Source organism: Moschus berezovskii, chromosome 2 (assembly GCF_049115385.1).
Source record: "Moschus berezovskii isolate FMDL1 chromosome 2, NW_MosBer_1.0, whole genome shotgun sequence".
NCBI classification, from domain to species: Eukaryota; Metazoa; Chordata; class Mammalia; order Artiodactyla; family Moschidae; genus Moschus; species Moschus berezovskii.
This window is the reverse complement of record NC_142461.1, coordinates 3760885-3781027: the sequence shown is the minus strand read 5'-3', so window position 1 is coordinate 3781027 and position 20143 is coordinate 3760885. Positions and strand designations below refer to the sequence as shown.

General features: G+C 53.8%; 1 protein-coding gene across 2 annotated transcripts; it reads right to left on the bottom strand.

Annotated features, from left to right (window-relative positions):
- Nucleotides 1-9783: 9783 nt before the first annotated feature.
- Nucleotides 9784-19832, bottom strand: PLA2G2F (phospholipase A2 group IIF). Of its 2 annotated transcripts, none has more exons than XM_055397259.2 (5): nt 19574-19832; nt 18877-18929; nt 15586-15730; nt 14122-14231; nt 9784-11070 (listed from the first exon to the last, which is right to left on the bottom strand). In XM_055397259.2, the coding sequence occupies exons 1-5, from the start codon at nt 19681-19683 to the stop codon at nt 10898-10900; spliced, it is 591 nt and encodes a 196-aa protein (XP_055253234.1). In that variant the 5' UTR covers nt 19684-19832; the 3' UTR covers nt 9784-10897. The 2 variants fall into 2 exon arrangements, with proteins under 2 accessions (XP_055253234.1, XP_055253235.1); XM_055397260.2 differs by lacking the exon at nt 19574-19832 and adding an exon at nt 19016-19114.
- Nucleotides 19833-20143: the final 311 nt, after the last annotated feature.

Below are 20143 nucleotides of genomic sequence, written 5' to 3'. Positions count from 1 at the left end.
AGCTTTGTTCGTAACGATGCTCTCTAAGGCCCACTTGACTTCACATTCCAAGATGTCTGGCTCCAGGTGAGTGATCACGTCATCGTGATTATCTTGGTTATGAAGATCATTTTTGTACAGTTCTTCTGTGTATTCTTGCCACCTCTTCTTAATATCTTCTGCTTCTGTTAGGTCCATACCATTTCTGTCCTTTATTGAGCCCATCTTTGCATGAAATATTCCCTTGGTATCTCTAATTTTCTTGAAGAGGTCTCTTGTTTTTCCTATTCTGTTGTTTTCCTCTATTTCTTTGCATTGATCGCTGAGGAAGGCTTTCTTATCTCTCCTTGCTATTCTTTGGAACTGTGAATTCAAATGGGTATATCTTTCCTTTTCTCCTTTGCTTTTCTCTTCTCTTCTTTTCACAGCTATTTGTAAGGCCTCCTCAGACAGCCATTTTGCTCTTTTGCATTTCTTTTCCATGGGGATGGTCTTGGTCCCTGTCTCCTGTACAATGTCACGAACCTCCGTCCAGAGTTCATCAGTCACTCTGTCTATCAGATCTAGTCCCTTAAATCTATGTCTCACTCCCACTGTATAATCATAAGGGATTTGATTTAGGTCATACCTGAATGGTCTAGGGGCAACAGGTGTGGAGCAAAGCCTCAGTGGTGGCCGATCGTGATCCATTGTCTTCCCTGGCGGCTCAGACGGGTAAAGAATCCGGCTGCGAGGCCGGAAACCCGAGTTCGGACCTTGGGTATCAGGAAGATCCCCTGGAGAAGGGAACGGCTACCTACGCCAGTATTGTTGCCTGGAGAATTTCGTGGACAGAGGAACCTGGCGGGTAAGTGCGTGGGGTCCTAGTCTGACCCAACTGAGCTCCTAAAGGCGTCATCATCACATGACCACTAGGTGTCACCCAAGCTCCAGAAAAGACTCGGCAGCCGCTCCCTGGAAGGGTCTGAAGGACAGGACCGAGCTCTGGGCAGAGGTGAGGTAGAAAATCGGATCTGGGCAGAAGTGACAGTGGTGAAGGTAGATTTTGTTAACTGTTGCAACAGGGGAAACAGTATGGAACTGGGCTCAGGCGGTTGCTGCAGGTTTCTTCTTGTTTCACGCGTCTGGCCGTGCCAGGCCTTAGTTGTGGCCGGAGCTTCAGTCTCAGCTGTGCTTAGCTGTGGCATGTGGGACCTAGTTCTCCGTCCAGGGATCGAACCCAGGCCCCCTGCATTGGGACCGTGAAGTCTTAGCCCCTGGACCACCAGTGGGAGTCCCTGGGCTCAGTCATTAACAGAGCGAAGAAAAGAGGGGATTTCTATCTAAGGAGAAGGGTGGGAGGAATCAGTGCATACAAACTTGCTAAGAGAGTAGGGGGTTTACTAAACTGACCTAACAGGATTCTTCCTAAAAACAGGTCATGATGAGCAGATATCACCTGTGAGCTGGGTGTGGGGGCAGGGGATGTGGGGTGAGAAATTTGATCAGATATTGAGGAAGGGCAGGAATTTCCCCTAAACTGATACAGCAGGATTTTTGCTAAATCACACTCCAGTATTCTTGCCTGGAGAACCCCCTGGATGGAGGAGCCTGGTGGGCTATAGTCCACAGGGTCGCACAGACACGACTAAGAGAATTAGCTTGCATGCCTTGCTAAGACACAGGAATGATGCAGAGATGAATGCAGAAGCCCGCAGGTGGAGGGCGAGTTGAGAAAAGGTCTCAGAGGAGCCTGACTGAAGTTCGCTCAAGGAGAGAGTCTTTGCCAGTCCCTCCTCTCACTCAGAGGGAAGAGGAGATCTTCTTTCTCCTGAACCGCATGAGTTCTGAGAAATGGAATATTTCCTGCCATATCAGGACACGAAGGATGTCACAGTCATCAGTGATTGCAGCCCCCACGGATGGTGAGCCCTAAAGGAACTCCGAAGGAAAGAATGCCTACCATCTAGCAGTCATCAGACTGCAGCCACTCCCTGTGGTGAGCCCTGGGGAGACCCAGGGTGTGAAAACACAAGATGCTAGACCCAGATAGGTGTGGTGCATATGGAAGGAATTATTTCAGTGAGCCCAGACTCGTGCATCTCTCCATACAAAGAAAGGCACTAAATTCCTTAACTTGGGATACCTGACTTTCATTCATTTACAAGAAGCTTTTGATGTTCCCCACTACCTGCCCTTTGTCACAAAACTCCGATACAGACCTAGCTCCTCTCCTTGCCTTCCCAGAGCAGATTCTCAAAGCTACTTAAAACACTGTCTCTCAGGGTGAAGTTCTCATTTTGCCCAAAATAAAACTTCACTTGCAACTCTCACATTGTGCAAACTTTTTTCAGTTCAGTTCAGTTCAGTTCAGTCGTGTCCAACTCTTTGTGACCCCATGAACTGCAGCACGCCAGGCCTCCCTGTCCATCACCAACTCCCAGAGTCCACCCAAACCTATGTCCATTGAGTCAGTGATGCCATCCAACATTCTCATTCTCTGTCGTCCCCTTCTCCTCCTGCCCTCAATCTTTCCCAGCATCAGGGTCTTTTCAAATGAGTCAGCTCTTTGCATCAGGTGGTCAAAGGATTGGAGTTTCAGCTTCAACATCAGTCCTTCCAAAGAACACCCAGGACTGATCTCCTTTAGGATGGACTGGTTGGATCTCCTTGCAGTCCAAGGGACTCTCAAGAGTCTTCTCTAACACCACAGTTCAAAACCATCAATTCTTTGGCACTCAGCTTTCTTCACAGTCCAACTCTCACATTCATACATGACCACGGGAAAAATCATAGCCTTGACTAGATGGACCTTTGTTGACAAAGTAATGTCTCTGCTTTTTAATATGCTGTCTAGGTTGGTCATAACTTTCCTTCCAAGGAGTAAGCATCTTTTTATTTCATGGCTGCATCACCATCTGCAGTGATTTTGGAGCCCAGAAAAATAAAGTCAGACACTGTTTCCACTGTTTCCCTATCTATTTGCCATGAAGTGATGGGACCAGATGCCATGGTCTTTGTTTTCTGAATGTTGAGCTTCAAGCCAACTTTTTCACACTCCTCTTTCACTTTCATCAAGAGGCTGTTTAGTTCTTCTTCACTTTCTGCCATAAGGGTGGTGTCATCTGCATATCTGAGGTTATTGATATTTCTCCCGGCAATCTTGATTCCAGTCTGTGCTTCTTCCAGCCCAGCGTTCCTCATGATGTATTCTGCATATAAGTTAAATAAGCAGAGTGACAATACACAGCCTTGACGTACTCCTTTTCCTATTTGGAACCAGTCTGTTGTTCCATGTCCAGTTCTAACTGTTGCTTCCTGACCTGCATACAGGTTTCTCAAGAGGCAGGTTAGGTAGTCTGGTATTCTCGTCTCTTTAAGAGTTTTCCACAGTTTATTGTGATCCACACAGTTAAAGGATTTGGCATAGTTAATAAAGCAGAAATAAATGTTTTTCTGGAACTGTCTTGCTTTTTAGATGATTCATCGGATGTTGGCAATTTGATCTCTGGTTCCTCTGCCTTTTCTAAAACCTGCTTGAACATCTGGAAGTTCACGGTTCACATATTGCTGAAGCCTGGCTTGGAGAATTTTAAGCATTACTTTACTGGCATGTGAGATGCGTACAATTGTGCGGTAGTTTGAGCATTCTTTGGCATTGCCTTTCTTTGGGATTGGAATGAAAACAGACTTTTTCCAGTCATGTGGCCACTGCTGAGTTTTCCAAATTTGCTGGCATATTGAGTGCAGCACTTTCACAGCATCATCTTTCAGGATTTGAAACAGCTCAACTGGAATTCCATCACCTCTGCTAGCTTTGTTCGTAGTGATGCTTCCTAAGGCCCACTTGACTTCACATTCCAAGATGTCTGGCTGTAGGTGAGTTATCACACCATTGTGATTATCTGAGTCAGAAAGATCTTTTTTGTACAGTTCTTCTGTGTATTCTTGCCACCTCCTCTTAATATCTTCTGCTTCTGTTAGGTCCATACCATTTCTGTCCTTTATTGAGCCCATCTTTGCATGAAATATTCCCTTGGTGTCTCTAATTTTCTTGAAGAGATCTCTAGTCTTTCCCATTCTATTGTTTTCCTCTATTTCTTTGCATTGATCGCTGAGGAAGGCTTTCTTATCTCTCCTTGCTATTCTTTGGAACTGTGAATTCAAATGGGTATATCTTTCCTTTTCTCCTTTGCTTTTCGCTTCCCTTCTTTTCACAGCTATTTGTAAGGCTTCCTCAGACAGCCATTTTGCTTTTTTGCATTTCTTTTCCATGGGGATGATCTTGGTCCCTGTCCCCTGTACAATGTCATGAACCTCTGTCCATAGTTCATCAGGCACTCTGTCTATCAGATCTAGTCCCTTAAATCTATTTCTCACTTCCACTGTATAGTCATAAGGGATTTGATTTAGGTCATACCTGAATGGTCTAGTGGTTTTCCCTACTTTCTTCAATTTAAGTCTGAATTTGGCAATAAGGAGTTCATGATCTGAGCCACAGTCAGCTCCTGGTCTTGTTTTTGCTGACTGTATAGAGCTGCTCCATCTTTGGCTGCAAATAATATAATCAATCTGATTTCGGTGTCGACCATCTGGTGATGTCCATGTGTAGAGTCTCCTCTTGTGTTGTTGGAAGAGGGTGTTTGCTATGACCAGTGCGTTCTCTTGGCACTGCACAGAGGCTGCGATGGCGCAGGAGTGCGGCCAAGAGGAGCTACCCCACATCCAAGGTAAGGAGCAGTGGCTGCGCTTTGCTGGAGCAGCCTTTGAGAGATACCCGATGTCCAAGTTAAGAGAAACCCAAGTAAGACGGTAGGCGCTGAGAGAGGGGATCAGGGGGCAGACAGACTGAAATCATAATCACAGACAACTAGCCAATCTGATCACACGGACCACAGCCTTGTCTAACTCAATGAAACTAAGCCATGCCGTGTGGGGCCACCCAAGACAGACAGGTCATGGTGGCGAGGTCTGACAGAACGTGGTCCCTGGAGAAGGGAATGGCAAACCACTTCAGTATTCCTGCCTTGAGAACCCCATGAGCAGTATGAAAAGGCAAAAAGATATGACACTGAAAGATGAACTCCCCAGGTCAGTAGGTGTCCAGTATGCTACTGGAGATCAATGGAGAAATAACTCCAGAAAAAATGAAGGGATGGAGCCAAAGCAAAAACAATACCCAGTTGTGGATGTGACTGGTGATAGAAGCAAGGTCTGATGCTGTAAAGAGCAATATTGCATAGGAACCTGGAATGTTAGGTCCATGAATCAAGGCAAATTGGAAGAGGAGATGACAAGAGTGAACATCAACATTCTAGGAATCAGTGAACTAAGATGGACTGGAATGGGTGAATTTAACTCAGATGACCATTATATCTACTACTGTGGGCGGGAATCCCTCAGAAGAAACAGAGTAGCCATCATGGTCAACAAAAGAGTCTGAAATGCAGTACTTGGATGCAATCTCAAAAACAACAGAATGATCTCTGTTCGTTTCCAAGGCAAACCATTCAATATCACAGTAATCCAAGTCTATGCCCTGACCAGTAATGCTGAAGAAGCTGAAGTTGAACAGTTCTATGAAGACCTACAAGACCTTCTAGAACTAATACCAAAAAAAGATGTCCTTTTCATTATAGGGGACTGGAATGCAAGAGTAGGAAGTCAAGAAACACCTGGAGTAACAGGCAAATTTGGCCTCGGAGTACGGAATGAAGCAGGGAAAAGGCTCATAGGGTTCTGCCAAGAGAACGCACTGGTCATAGAAAACTTTTTTCAGCAGTTCATTTATCAACTGATCATATTTTGTTCTTTAGTGACCAGTGGAACCATCTGTTGAGACTTGGCAGTAAAGGGTATTTTCTGAATGGTATGAACTGTCAAACATTTAAATGAGGGGGATTTCTGTGAAAAAAAAGAGAGAGAAGAAAAGCAGAGATTAACGAGTAAATACACTTAGGTTCTAAGTGCAGAGGGCAGCCAGCTGAGATGTTGAGCTTGAAGCCTCTGCAGATGGTGAAGTGAGGAGAGCAGTGGCACTCCGTCGGTCTTCCTGGTTTGCAGTTTGCAGCGTCTTTGTGGATGGCAGACATCAGTGTCACGGTCACGTTTGTGTTTTGGAGAAGAGCATGGACACATCCAGCTTCATATCACAGGGCTTCTTTAGAAAGTTCCTGTAAGTTTCTGGACAGTTGGGTTTAGTTCCCAGTGACTCCAAATCAAGAGGGACGGGACAAAAATTGGAAACATTCATTTGAAGAGTTGTAGCCACACTTTTGGAGAAAACTAGAAGAATTAATAAAATGTGCAGGATCTGTTCGGGTTTAAAGGCAGATAACAAAGCATAAAGGCAAATGGAGTCGAACCAAGAAGCGAAAAATAGCTCAGAGACAGTGACTAGGGCGATGATGTGGTAGCCCGTGAGGCTGCACTGTCCTCCCACCGAACGTGAGAGGCGCTGGATTTTTAAAGGCGCAATGTGACAGACGTGAGTTAGGCTTTATTTGGGGCAAAATGAGAACTACGGCGTCTGAAATAGTGCTAAGGAAATGCTCCAAAGAGTTAAAGAGGGAGGGTGTCAGAATATATGTGATTTTGGTGAAGGGAGCTGTGCACCATCAAGCACACATTTTGACAAAAGATTCCTGTCCGTCAAGAAGGTTGCTGCTTAGTGATGAGGAGCAGACGTCTCCGTAAGTGATCTTAGTGCTTTTCTAGATATGAGAAGATGCTAGAAATTGGGCTCATAAAATCTTCTCCTGAAAATATCTAACTGTCTGAAGACCTGTTCTGCCACTTTTTCCCAGAGCACAGACAGTCTCATTCCTGAGGCTCATTTCTACCCTGAACTCCTTTTCCGTTCCGTTCCGTTCCGTTGCTCAGTCGTGTCCGACTCTTTGCGACCCCGTGGACTGTAGCCTACCAGGCTTATCCGTCCATGGGATTCTCCAGGCAAGAATACTGGAGTGGGTTACCATTTCCTTCTCCAGGGGATCTTCCCAGCCCAGGGATTGAACCCGGGTCTCCCGCATGGGAGGTAGAAGCTTTAACCTCTGAGCCACCAGGGAAGCCCCCCCTTTTAGGGAGTGCTGAAAGTCAGCGGCTGCAGTGTCTAGTGACTTCCTTCTTATGGAAGCACATGGCAAGTGACAATTTTTAGTTGGCAGAGATCCCAGGGTCCAGTGGTGAATCTGATTCCTCCATTTGAGTCACAGCTCCTAGAAAACCAGAGATGGACAGTCAAGTGGCCAAAACAGATTTTTATTCAAAAACTCTTGCAACAGGGGCCAGTATAGATTTGGGCTCAATTCCAAATACGATTTCAAGTCCTCAGTTTTCTTTCTATTTTTCACTGGAGTATCGTTGCTTTACAATTTTGTGTTAGTTTCTCCTCTACAGCACTGTGAAATCCTGAGTTTTCTTAAGTGGGGATTTACAGCAGGAGTTGGAGGTGGGGATGGAAAATTGCTGAGAGGGTAGGGAATTCCTGCTGAACTGACCAAACAGGATTCTTGGAGAAGGAGGGTGGGGGTGATCTGATATCACTGGTGGGGGGAGGGGTGGAGGATGAGAAATTTGATCAGATACCGAGGGTGGGTGGGGGTGCTCAGTGAACTGACGTAGCAGGATTCTTGCTAAAACGGGGCAACGGAAACCCACGTGTGGAGCCCTGGTTGAGAAAAGATCCTGCAAGAGCCTGCCCAAATCGTGGTCAAGGAGAGTGTCTTTGCTGGTGGCTGCCCTCAGACCAGCAGATGGAAGTCCTGGGCCCTCCTCAAGCCTCAGCATGAAAGGCCTCACTAACTTGAGGAGAGAAAGACCATGCAACTGGGTTAAGCAGAGTCCCTCCTCAAAAACCGCCGCCCCATTCTCCCTCGCCACCTCCAGAGGCCTCTGATACACCGTTCCAGCTCCACCCCACCCACTCAGGGGCCACTTCCGGGACTAGCACAGACATGCTTGGGCTCCCTCCTGACACCACCTGGCCCTGTATGTCGAGGATGTCGGTCCACGTGTCTGCCTCCCCCTCCCAGACTGTGGGCTTCCTGTGGGCAGGAGCTGTGTCTGATCAGCGGTGTCTACTGTAAAGCCCAGCCTGGTCCATAGGAGACCACCAGGACAGGTTCACTGAAAGAAAGGACCAATCCATGGACGACCACGTCCAGGGCCTTTCAAACTTTCGGCCAAAGAGCCCCTTTTCTCCTTGCAGTAGCTCTTGTGAAGGGGCAGTAGGTACCGTAGGAAAAGCAGGGTTGCTCACAGAAGGATGAGTAGGAGGCCTCCGACCCCTGTCTGCTCAGCCTCCCCTTCCCCAGAGGTCACCCCTGGGTATTCCAGGAAAATCCACAGCTTTGGGGAGCCTCTGAAACAGCTGCTCTGGTCTCTCCGCACTTGGGGAAACTGATGTCCCTCACAGGCAAGGGGTCAAGCCAGGACCCAGGACCTGGCACCCTGCTGGACTCTTAGTCGCTTGTCCCACTGGCCCTCGTGGCCCGAGTCCTCGCTAAGAAGATGTGAGGAGGTGGCACGAGAAGTCAGGGGCTGAGGCGTCAGAGCCCAGCACCATCACTGATAGTGGCCTGGGTGACCGTGGGCAGGTCGCCTGCCCTCTCTGGGCCTCGGTTCCCCAACAGAAAGAAAGATGGGGTGGACGGAGAGCATCACGGAGTGGACGCCGGGCGAGCTCTCAGCCCACTGGTTGCTTGTGTTGTCTGATTGCTTGACCGCAGCCCTACTTTCCAACCCTCCTGACACTTGCACCTCTGCTGGAGGACGGCTGCTTCTGTCAGGCCAGGGGCAGGGAGGGGGAAGGCCATGCCCGCCGCTGGGCACCAGGGAACCCATTTTCCCCAGAGCTGGAGACCCGGGAGGGAACCGCTGTGCTTTCCCCCAACGCCTGGCCAGTGGATGCTGTGCCAGGGAGGATCCAGCGGCGAGGAGTTGAGGAAGGAGGCCTTTAATAGCTTGAGGAGGGGATGTCGAGTCCTGGGAACAGTCTCTTGGGGTCGCAGCACCTGGGAGAAGCTGGGATGCGGTGGGGGGGCAGGCAGAACCCCTGAGCAGCAGAATCGCCTCCCAGCACCCAGACTTTCAGGAGGGTGAGGGTGTGTTTGTGTGTGGAGGGGCACAGCCAGGGCTCCCATGGGCAAGGGGCCCAGGCCTCTGCGGTCCACCCCTCTGGTGGGCTCCCCATCCTGACTCCATCCCTGCCTGGGTTGGGGGGGCAGCAGGGGTGGAGATTCAGCTGAGAAGTTGGGGGTCAGCCCAGGACAGCGAGGAAAAGGTGGGCTCCCGGGAGGGTCTTGGCGACTGGGCAGGTGGAGTTAGGGCACGCGGGAGAACACAGCTGTCACCCCCTGTGGCCAGCAGGACAGCAGGGGGTGAGCGGTGGTCCCACACTCGGTGAGTGCTGACCGCAGCCCCCATGGCAGGCGTTCTAGAAGCTGCAGCTCGGGGGGGCTCCGTCCAGTCCTGGCGTGGTTTTTTGTAGACATCCTCGCCACTCCCACAGCCCTCCCCTGGGGACTGTAAGTCTTCGGGGCCCCCCGGGAGGGCCGAGGTTCCTGGTGGATGTTCTGAGCATCCCTGGGGTCACAGCGCTGCACCACTGGGCCCTCGGGGCTGACGTCCGACAAAGACAGAAGGCGGGATGTGGTGGGGCACCCCGGGCACCCGGAGGCCGTGAGGAAACTGCACCTGGGGAGACAGCAGCGCTGGGCCTGCCCGCCCGACCCTCCTGCCCGGCCGGTGCTCCCCTGGGCCCCAGCGGGAACCTGGCCCCGAGGGGGTCCCCCGTCCCCAAGGCTCCTCCACCCCCTTCTCCTGCCAAGTCCGCTCTGGTCTGGAGTCTGGTCCCCGCTTCCCCCTCCCTTCCCTGTCCTCATCCTGTTCCCCGTCTACACCTTGAATCTTCCCCACGGCCTCCTGCCTGGCCCTGGGCCCTCCTGCCTCCGCCTCATCTTCCCTGAGCGGGATTCCAGCTCTCCACGCCCTCCGCATGCAGGAGGATTCTGAGTTGAGGCTGCAGCCTTGCCCCTCCTTGTCCAGGGAGAGAAGCTTCTGGCCCATTCCACCCCCTGGCCTGGCTGCTGCGTGGGGGGAGGTGTGGGTAGGGCCTGGCCGTCGAGGCCGTGACCCCCTGGCCTGTGTGTTTGTCAGGGACCCGGGACGCTGGGGTTGGGGCCTCCTCAGAGCTGCTCAGGGCTGCAGGGCCGTGGCCAGGCTGTTCCTCTGACCTGAGTGGGTCAGCGGGGGAGGCAGGAAGGCCTACCCGGGGGAGCACGTTTGAGTGTGCCCCCATCCGGGTCCCTGTGGACCTGGGGTGCTGCACGTGGGTTCTGTCAGTGCCCAGGAGCCTGCTCGGAGGCTCTTTGGGTCACTGAGGCTGAACTTCGGGGCTGGGACGCTTGCCCTGTGACCGTCCGATCTGGGCCGGGACTCATGTGCCAACTTGATGAAGGCCAGGATGGGGCCGCCTGCTCTTTACCGGGGCTCTGGAGGTCCCCAAAGCATGGACCACCCTGACTCATCCTGCGGGAGCAGCTGAGGGGCCCCTAGAACGCAGACCTGTGACCAGCACTCCGTCTGCCTGGGAGCCTGCTCCTAGGACACTCTGAGCTCTGGGCCCGCGCTCAGTCAGCGAGAGGCCCCTCTCAGAGGCCCCCGGTCTCCTCCACACTTGGGGGAGACCCCAACAAGGCACGCGCCCCCTGCCGCGTCCAGGACGAATCCACACTCAGGGCTGGGCTGAAGGAGCCTGGTGGCCAGGGCCAGGGCCCAGACCTTTCCGAGTCCTCTGGACCGGTCTCGCTGGAGGGCTCCCGGGGGGAGGCGGCCAGACGCACCGGGGGCTCCCGATCCACCCCCACTCCGCCTGCTCCATCTGCCTGGCCCCCAGAGCCAGAGCCTCCTCCCGGCTCCTCCGCCAGTCCCCGGGGACCTAGGGTGGCACGGGGGGCGGCTCGTAGACGCTGCAGCTGGGCGTGGGGCCCTGGCAGTAGATGTTGAGGTAATTGCGGTGCTCCTCCCTGTAGATCTGCTTCTGGAAGCACAGGACCACGCTCCTGTCACACTCACACGTCTGCTTGTCACACTCGGTCTGGTTGAGCTCGCCTGTGGAGAGTGGAGCGCGCGGACCCTGAGGTCACAGGGGGCCTCCGAAAGTGGTCCCAGGCCGGCCACACCATCGTCCGGGAGGCCTACCCTGGGTCTGCAGGCGCAGGAGGTCAGGGCCAGGGCCCAGCCTCTTGCATTCCCAGCCCTCCAGTTGCCCCTAAGGTGTGGGAAACAGACAACCATGGAAGCCCAACAGGACACTGTTGAGTTGGGGAAACAGGCTCAGGGTGGGGTGTGGTTTGCCTAAGTCACCCAGCAAACCCGGGGCTGAGCTGGGGTAGAAACTCAGGTGTCGGGAACTAACCCCCATCTCCACCCCGCCCCCGCCCCACTTGTTACCATCACAGGCTTCCTCTCTTCAAGCCCAGAATCCCAGCACCCCGACTCTGGAGCGCGCCGTGGCAAGGATGCAGTGAGCAAAACACTTGTGAAGAGCTTAGCTCAGTGCCTCCCACGGAGCAAACGTTTGTTGTTGTTGGCCTTCAGAAATCATCTTCCCCTGAGATCTCAGCCTCAGGTGAGCTTTAGGATCGGCTGCATGTCGTTGTTCTGCTGCTAAGTCATGTCTGCTCTGTGACCCCATGGATGGCAGTACGCCAGGCTTCCCTGCCTTTCACTATCTCCAGGAGTTTGCTCAAATTCATGTCTGTTGAGTCAGTGATGCCAGCCAGCCATCTCATCCTCTGTTGTCCCCTTCTCCTCCCACCTTCAATCTTTCCCAGCATCAGGGTTTTTCCAATGAGTCAGCTCTTCTCATCAGGTGGCCAAAGTATTGGAGCTTCAGCTTCAGCATCAGTCCTTTCTATGAGTATTCAGGACTGATTTCCTTTAGGATTGACTGATTTGATCTCCTTGCAGTCCAAGGGACTTTCAAGAGTCTTCTCCAGCACCCCAGTTTGAGAGCATCAATTCTCTGGTGCTCGGCCTTCTTTATGGTCCAACTTTCACATCCATACTGGATGTGGCTACTGGAAAAACCATAGCTTTGACTATATGGACCTTTTGTCAACAAGGTGATGTCTCTGTTTTTAATATGCTGTCTAGGTTTATCATAGCTTTCCTTCCAAAGAGCAAGTATCTTTTAATTTCACGGCTGCAGTCACCGTCCGCAGTGATTTTGGAACCCAAGAAAATGAAATCTGTTTGGAGGGCTCTTAAAACAAAGGCTGCCCCACCCCACTTCGAGAGATTCAGATTCAGTGAGTCTGGGGGCCTGATAACTGCATTTCTAACAAGTGATGCTGATGCTGAGGTTCAGGGAACCCCTTTCGAGAACCACCCACTAGCCCAATGGTTTGCAAACTTGCAAACTTTCCATCAGCAGAATCCTCTGATGTGAAACTCTTTCCCAAGGACGAATATCTCAAGCAGCTGAAAGAGAAGCCACTTGAGCTATAAAATATATCAAAGAGCCAGCTGGGCCACTCAGGGATACCTCCCTATCACCGCTCACAGCAGCTGACCTGCTGGTCCCAGAAATCCTCAGAACCCAGTGTGAAAACCACAGCTCAGGTTGGTCCACAGTCTTAGGGGTTGAAGAGGGAGATTTGATCGCTTAATGGACTCCTGCTCAGGCAGCACCTCCACTGTACATCTGAACAGCAGCATCTGAGGACCGCTCAGCCCTGGGCTGCCAAGGGGTGCCAGAAGTGCTCAGGTCCCCACCAGACTCTTTCCCACACAACAGGAGCCTTGAGTGTTTTTTTTTTTTTTTTCTTGCAAAACTGACGTTGCTCGTGAGCTCTCAGTGAGGTATGGCCCACAGCCTCGTTGATGTAAGGGGACAAAGGGAGCCTGGGGCTTCCCAGGGGCCACCTGCTGACCCAGGCAGGACCACGAAGGGGAGGTACCACCGGCGGGGACTCCTGGGCTGTCAGCTTGGATGCTGCACCCCTCGGGTAGGGAATGGGCATGAGAGTCCATGGTAAAATGAGGGAATCTGCCAGGCCTGGCTCCAGCATCTCAATTCCCTAGAAACACTGGGTGTCCTAGCATGGGGCCACCTCATCTACTGAGGTCCCAGTGAGCGAACTAGAAGGGAAGGGGTCTGCTCAGATCCAAACCTCTCAATGTACCCATGAGGAGACTGAAGCCAGGTGGGGAAGGACCCACGGGTCACACGGGTTGGAGATGCTGGCCAAGCCTAGGTGTCAACACAGGACTCCCGACTCCCCAGCCAGCCTGCTACAGAGTCTCAGAATCACCCAAGGATCTGGTTAAAAACAGAGAGAACTTGGACCCTCCAAACTTGACCCACTGAATCAAGATCGCTCTCTAAGTTCTCCAAAGCTGAAGTGGGGACTGAAGAATCAGGGTGCCCATTCAGGTGGGGGCTCAGAGCGCTTCGGGGGATATGCCAGAGCCTATTAGACTTAGCAAGCAAGCAAACGAAAGCAAGGTGCCCAGTGAAATCTGAATTTGAGACAATAAATATCCCAAATATTATATGAGATATACTTATGCTGATTATTTTATACCAGTACAAATGACTTTCCTGCTCAGGTTTAGTATAAGTATGTTCTGTGCACTATTCGGGCTTCCCAGGCGAACCACCTGCCAACGCAGGAGACACCAGAGATACAGGTTCGATCCCTCTCTCAATAAGATCCCCTGGAGGAGGGCATGGTAACCCGTCCACCCGGAGAGTCCCATGGACAGAGGACTCTGGCAGGCTATAGTCCATCAATCAAATAGAGCTGGACACTAATGAAGCAACTTAACGTGCACACACACACACACACGCGTGCATATTTAGGATATCTGTTGCTGTTCAGTTGCTCAGCCGTGTCCGACTCTTTGTGACCCCATGGACTGCAGCACGCCAGGCTTCCTGTCCTTCACCATCTCCTGGAGTTTACTCAAACTCATGTCCATTGAGTCAGTGTAAACTTACAAGAAAACACTTTCCATTGTTTATCTGAAATTCAGTTATTGGGACAGCCTGTATCTCATCTGGCAGCCCTGCCCACAGCCCCCGGCACAGGCGAGGGGGATGGCTGGCAGTTGGCGCTTTTCCTGGGGAAGGGGGTGGCGCGGGGGCACACTCACTGCAGACGATGTTAGTGCTGTTCTCAATGGTGTAGTCGTAGTGGTCCACATAGGTGTGGCAGCCCAGGTCAAAGAGCTTCTGGTAGCAGCAGTCGTGGGCATGGCAGCACCTAGGGGCAGGGAGGGGAGAGTAGGCAGATGTGGCCAGGCTTGGCCCCTTTCCCACTGGCAGTGAGCCCTGCCATGATCACCTGTTCCCATCCCTCACGAGTAAGACCTTCAGACAGTGGCCCATAGAGGGCAATTACTTGCCTGAAGTCACACAGCCAGAAGGAGTCAGGCCAGTGCCCCAGAATCTTGTCCGTGACGCCCTCTCTCTGTTCTCTCCCCAGAATTCCAGCTCTCCCTATCCTTGAGCCCTGGCTGCAGCTGTAGGAGGGGTCAGGGTGGAAGGGAGGGGCCTGGGTGAAGTCCACAGGGGAGGAGATGGCTAGATGCAGGGGCTACTCCTGGCTGTGCAAGATGCCCAGGGAGGGACCAAGGTCTGGAGGGGTAAGTGGGGCTTGGGGGTGGGGGACAGGGAGCCACTGCTGATGTGGCTGTCCCATGCCCTCTGGTGAAAGGCAGGCAATTAGTCAACATGCATTTATGAAGCCCCCAGGGATGTCAGACTCGGTGCTGGCTGCTTTGGATGGGGGAAGGAGCAGAGGACAAGCCACGGCTTCCAGGAACTCCCAGTCTGATGGAGGAGGCACAGTCCTGTTCTGCAGGGCCTCCTGTCTGAGCAGGCAGGGGTCTCAGCCCTTGCTTTGTCCAGCGCAGCAGTGTGACTGCTGCTCTCATGTGTTTGAAAGAAAGTGAAAAGAAAAGTGAAAGAGAAGTCGCTCAGGTGTGTTCGACTATTTCAACCCCATGGACTATAGCCAACCAGGCTCCTCCATCCATGGAACTTTCCAGGCAAGAGTACTGGAGTGGGGTGCCATTTCCTTCTCCAGGGGATCTCCTGACCCAGGGATTGAACCCAGGTCTCCCGCATTGCAGGCAGATTCTTTACCATCTGAGCCATCAGGGAAGCCCATGTGTGTTTGGGGACAGGTCAAAGGATCCACTGAGAATGGAAATTCTAGACCCTGATGCTGGGAAAGATTGAGGGCAGGAGGAGAAGGGGACGACAGAGGATGAGAGGGTTGGATGGCATCACCCACTCAATGGACATGAGTTTGGGTAAACTCTGGGAGTTGGTGATGGACAGGGAGGCCTGGAGTGCTGTGGTTCAAGGGGTTGCAAAGAGTTGGACACGACTGACCGACTGAACTGAATGCCTGCAAGCCCAAGACCAAAATGGGAAGTGTCCCAGACGGTTGAGGAGAGCAGAGGTCAAATGTCAGGCTTCTGGTTACAAACTCATCAAACAAGCCTCCTCCTTGGGGTAAGGGCCTTCTCCCACCACGGGGAGATTGGAGGCGGTCTGACCTGGGCTGTCCCCGCCCAGTTCTGAGAGTAGCCCAGCCTCTCGGGACCTACCAGTCCACCTCGTCCATGGGCAGGCCGCGGCCCCCCAGCCCGCAGTAGCAGCCGTAGCCCACGAAGGACAGGATGGCGTTCCTCCCAGTGACCGTCTCCACCATGGACTTGAGGTTGAGCAGGCTGCTGTGGGCCGCAGGCAGGACTGGGGGAGAGGACCGAGGGGTGTGGTGAGCGCCCGGCCCCATTCGTGGCCGGTCCTGCCTGCCTGGCTGTCCTCCCGACTTCCCAGGGCTGGGGCCAGGGGACGGGAGATGGGGGGCAGGGGAGCAGGGCAGAGCAGGAGGGAGCACTCCACAGAGCGCCCGTGTCGTGCGCTGCGCACGTCCTCACACCGAGCCCCACAGCCCCCAGAATAAAGTGATAGTGGGCCCTGCCCGACGCCCTTCCATGCCCGAATCCATCAAGTGCTCACTGCAACCCTGTAAAAAAACCCATTTTACAGATGAGGTGCTCGAGGCCCAGAGCATTTAGCAACTGGCCCAAGGAGACATTGTTGAAAATCAGTGGAGGCAGAATTTGGACCCAGACAAGGAGCGCCCAGTTCCTGATACACCCTAAGGGGTTTCTCAAATGCCACGTGCTCTTCTGAACATGGTTCTGGGCCCTGCTGGTTTGGCCTGGCTCCTGGGCTTCCAGCAGGGCCTGGGGCCAGAGCATCTCAGGGTTAATCCGGAGACAACTGGGTGTTCTGGACATGCAGTGAACACACACACACATGTGCACACACACACACGTGCCCATGTATACGTTTCTTCCCCTTTGTGCTTGTCTCACCAGTAGCACAACATCCCTTCCGATACCAGCAGAATCACGAGGTCAGTTTCCTGGCACCCTTCAGGCTGCTCGCCCCAGGGCCGTCTGCTCACCTCCCCTGTTCCCCTGCCTCCCGGGGTCCTGGGTGTGGTGGCTCACGGCCGAGTCAACATCGAGCCTGGGGTTTGGGTTCCTACCTGGGTGAGGCTGTGCCCCCCCACACAGGCAGGAGGGCCGCTCTTACCCCGTTTTATGGATGAGCAGCTGAGGCTCAGAGAGGTGGTTTGCCCCAGGCAGCCTGGACGTGGCAGAGCCCAGACCTGGACCCAAGTCTGTGAACCCCAGAGCTGGGATGCCAGCTCACCACCCTTCACCCCTGCTGCCTCCCTGGGAGGCTCCTCCAGCTGTGCCCGGGGGAGGCGCCCAGCTCAGCACCATTCCCCCTGTTCTCAAGTCATGCTTCCCACCCCGCTCCACGGCCTGATACAGGAAATGCACTGGGAGAGGGAGGAAGCCAAGAATTTCAGAAACAGAGCCCAGATGGAATCCCAAAGGCTGAAATGACTTGCTTCTGGAGACTTGGCTGTCCAACATCGCTAGCGATGATGGGGGAACTCACCACCTCGACCTGCCTCAGTGGGAAGGGCACAGACTTTGGAGTCAGACAGATGCAGGCCCAGAACTAAGGCTCCCTAGGCCTTTGTTTTCCCATCTGCAAAATGGGAATAACAACCCCAGCCTCCAGGGAAGTGCAAGCACCCAGCTTGACCAGACCCTTGCTCTTCCCACGGCGTCCCCTCTCAGGGCTTACTGGAACCCTAGGCCAGGCCTGCCCTCCTGTCAGAGAGCTGATTTAGGGAATCCCGCTCCATCTGCCTCTTCTAGTCTATCTCCGGGATTTTTGTCGTCACAGAGAATAAGTAGCAAATGAAAGAGGAAACAAACGCGTGGGGAGAAACGGCTGACGGCCTTAAGAGGGTGGTTTAGAGCCTGTAAGTGGCTGTCTGGGTCTGGGGCAGGGAGGAAGGGGTTGCTGCGACCTGGGGGCCTGGCTCTGATTTGGGCACTATGGAAGAGAGAGGGGGGCTGAGAGGGGTCCCCAGTAATATCAGCTCTCCCCCAGCCCTTTCTGTTCTGCAGGGTTCTTGTCACCGGAATCAAATGTGTGCCCAGACGCCTGGGGGTCACACGGACCCCCATCTGCAAACAGGCTTCTCCATTAGAGCTGCGGGGCCAGGGGCAGGGTTCATAAGTAAGACAGACCCTCCCCTCCAGGGCCTGGGACCCACTGCCCGCTGTGAGGTCGTGGCTTCCTGCCCCTAATCCTACAGGAGTTACCCCTGGTGGGGGGCAGCTTCCATCCCCGGGACCCCTCAACCATCAGTTCTCACCTAAAACTCACCCATCCACACGCAGGACAGACACACGTCATACTCTTACACCAGGCAGACGTAAGCACACACTCACCCACCGCACACTCTCCAAATATCACAGTTACACGCACACTGACCCACAAATGCCTCCCACATGCACATGGTCTCACAAACAGACTCACACTCACCTCCCACACCCACACACACGCAAACACCCAGAGCGGCCACATCCGCATCCACCTGGAGCAGAAGAAACACAGCCTGTGTTCACTCAGCCTGCAGCCTCTGTGCCCAGCCCCGGGCTGTGCTGGACTCAAGGGATTATTTTCTGAATAACAGGCCACTTTGCCTGAATTCAGCCGACCACGTCTCATGTCTGGGCGCATTTAACTTCATTTTGGTCCTGGTATTTTCTTTCTTTGCCTCAAACCTGGTTGGGTTCGGGGGGTGCTGAACAGGTGGACAGAGAGAGTCAGTGGAATATCAGCCTCTCTTCTGCCTACACAGGGCATCTGCCGCCAGGACACCTGCCTGTGTGTCAGGAGCCTCGGTGGTCCCGGGGGTGGTCCCTCCAGAAAGAAGAAGGAAGAGGCCCCCGGACCACTGCCATCATCTTCCGCTACCTCTCACACCCAGACACTGCTCCACACACGCGTGTGCAGATGTGTGCGCCCTACATTAACCTACACACTCCAGGGACACACACGCTGCCGTGAACACGTGCTCACCCATCTTCCAGACATGTGCTACACACACAGACATCACCATGTGCTCAGACACACCCCCTACACGTAGACCTGCGGATACCTGCACGCAAGCTCACTACTTGGTGCAAGTCTGCACCTACACGCGTGTGTACACAAACACGTCTTCCTGTGTACACAAGCGCCCCATGTCGCTGAGTGCCCTGACGCCCAGCCACTAGCACCACTTTACGAGGCTTGCTCAACTGTGCGCCCTGCACCCTGGAGGCTCGTAAACAGTTAATGCTGACCACCGTGGGCATGTTTACAGGTGGCTGGAGGAGCAAACAGCTGCAGAGAGGGAACGAAGCCCAGCAGAGCCAGGGAGCAGAGACCCAGCGGCGGGTCTGAGAGCCTGTGGCCAATGGCTGAGTCACGGGAGAAAGCCTGGAGTCAGGGTTTCCAGCACCTTCACTCACCGCTGCTGGCTAGGATGGTGATGGCGACGAAACTCTTCATCCCCAGGCGAGACCTGAGAGGGAGAGAGCCCAGTCCTCAGTCTGTCCCTCCCTGCCCCGAGCGGTTCCTAGCCCGCAGCTTCCTCCTGAGCCTCCTTACATCCGCGGTCAACACCATCCCTCGATGCCCGGGCTCCTGCCGCCCTTGCCCTGTGATTAGCTCCTGCAGGGAGATCTGAGCACCTCCCGCCTGCCTGTACTTCCGGGAGCAACAACCCCCAGAAGTGCAGAGCTGGGAGGCACAGGGAGCCTTCTTCCCTTCCACCCCGAGCCAGGCTTCCAAGAGACAGAGAGCTCCCTGTCTCTCAGGGTTGGACCTGGTCACACATCAGAACCAGCCCCTTCCATTCTCATGCCAGTCACGTGACCCCACCTGGTGTCTGGCTTTTGTATCTGGAGCCTAGAGACCTGAGTCCCTGGGTTCTAGCTGCAACTCTACTTCCAAAATGCTATGTGACCATCAATAGATCCCTTACCCTCTCTGGGCCTCAAGTGCCTACGAGGACTGATGGATTCCAAGGGCCCTGGTAGTGCAGAAAATCTCAGCCGTCATCAGAGGCTCAGACTTTCTGAAGAAATGGGTTCTAGGAGCCAGCTCTCCACCCACCTCCCTGCTCGTCTCTACCAAGGGCTCTATCCCAGGGAGGCAGGCACGTACCTGGAGGTTCTTGAAGAGGTCCTGAGGCTCGGGCCCCTTCTCCCAGCAGGGTGTCTAACCAGCCCCTTCTTCCTGCACCCTTTGGGGTTGGCCGGAGCCCCATCTGGCATATTCTGGGTTCTGGGGGGCCAGCGACATAGGGCTCGCAAGGTCCGCAATCCGCTCCAAAGACTGCAGGGAGCAGGCCCCAGTGTCTCGCTGCCGTGCACTGGCAGGGGAGTGCCGGGGCAATGCCCCTGGGCAGGAAGCAGGTGGCACAGGTCCTAGAAAAAGGAGGCCCCGCCTCCTCCCTCCGCCCCCGCCCTGCCCACAGCTGCCTGGTCACATCCCACCCCAGGGTGTTTGGGCCTGCGGGGGCCGGGGCTTGATGCACCGGAAGAGGACTTGGTCCTTCCCCAAGTATCTGAAGGGAAGTGAGCCCACGTTCTCTCCCTTCCCACCCGAAAGGGATGAGGATAAGTTAAAGAAAAACATTCAGTAATACCTGTTAAAGCACAGCCAGGCAGATCATTTATTCAAGGAGGTCGTTGGTCCAGATCTGGAGGGACCGCTGACTCCCAAGAGCCCTCG

Coding starts and splice junctions, on each gene's coding strand:
- PLA2G2F (XM_055397259.2), bottom strand. CDS start 19,683: ATGCCAGATGGGGCTCCGGCCAACCCCAAAGGGTGCAGGAAGAAGGGG. Junction 15,731..18,876: donor CACCATCCTAGCCAGCAGCG/GTGAGTGAAGGT, acceptor CCTCTCCCCCAG/TCCTGCCTGCGGCCCACAGC. Junction 11,071..14,121: donor CAGCACTAACATCGTCTGCA/GTGAGTGTGCCC, acceptor CACTCTCCACAG/GCGAGCTCAACCAGACCGAG.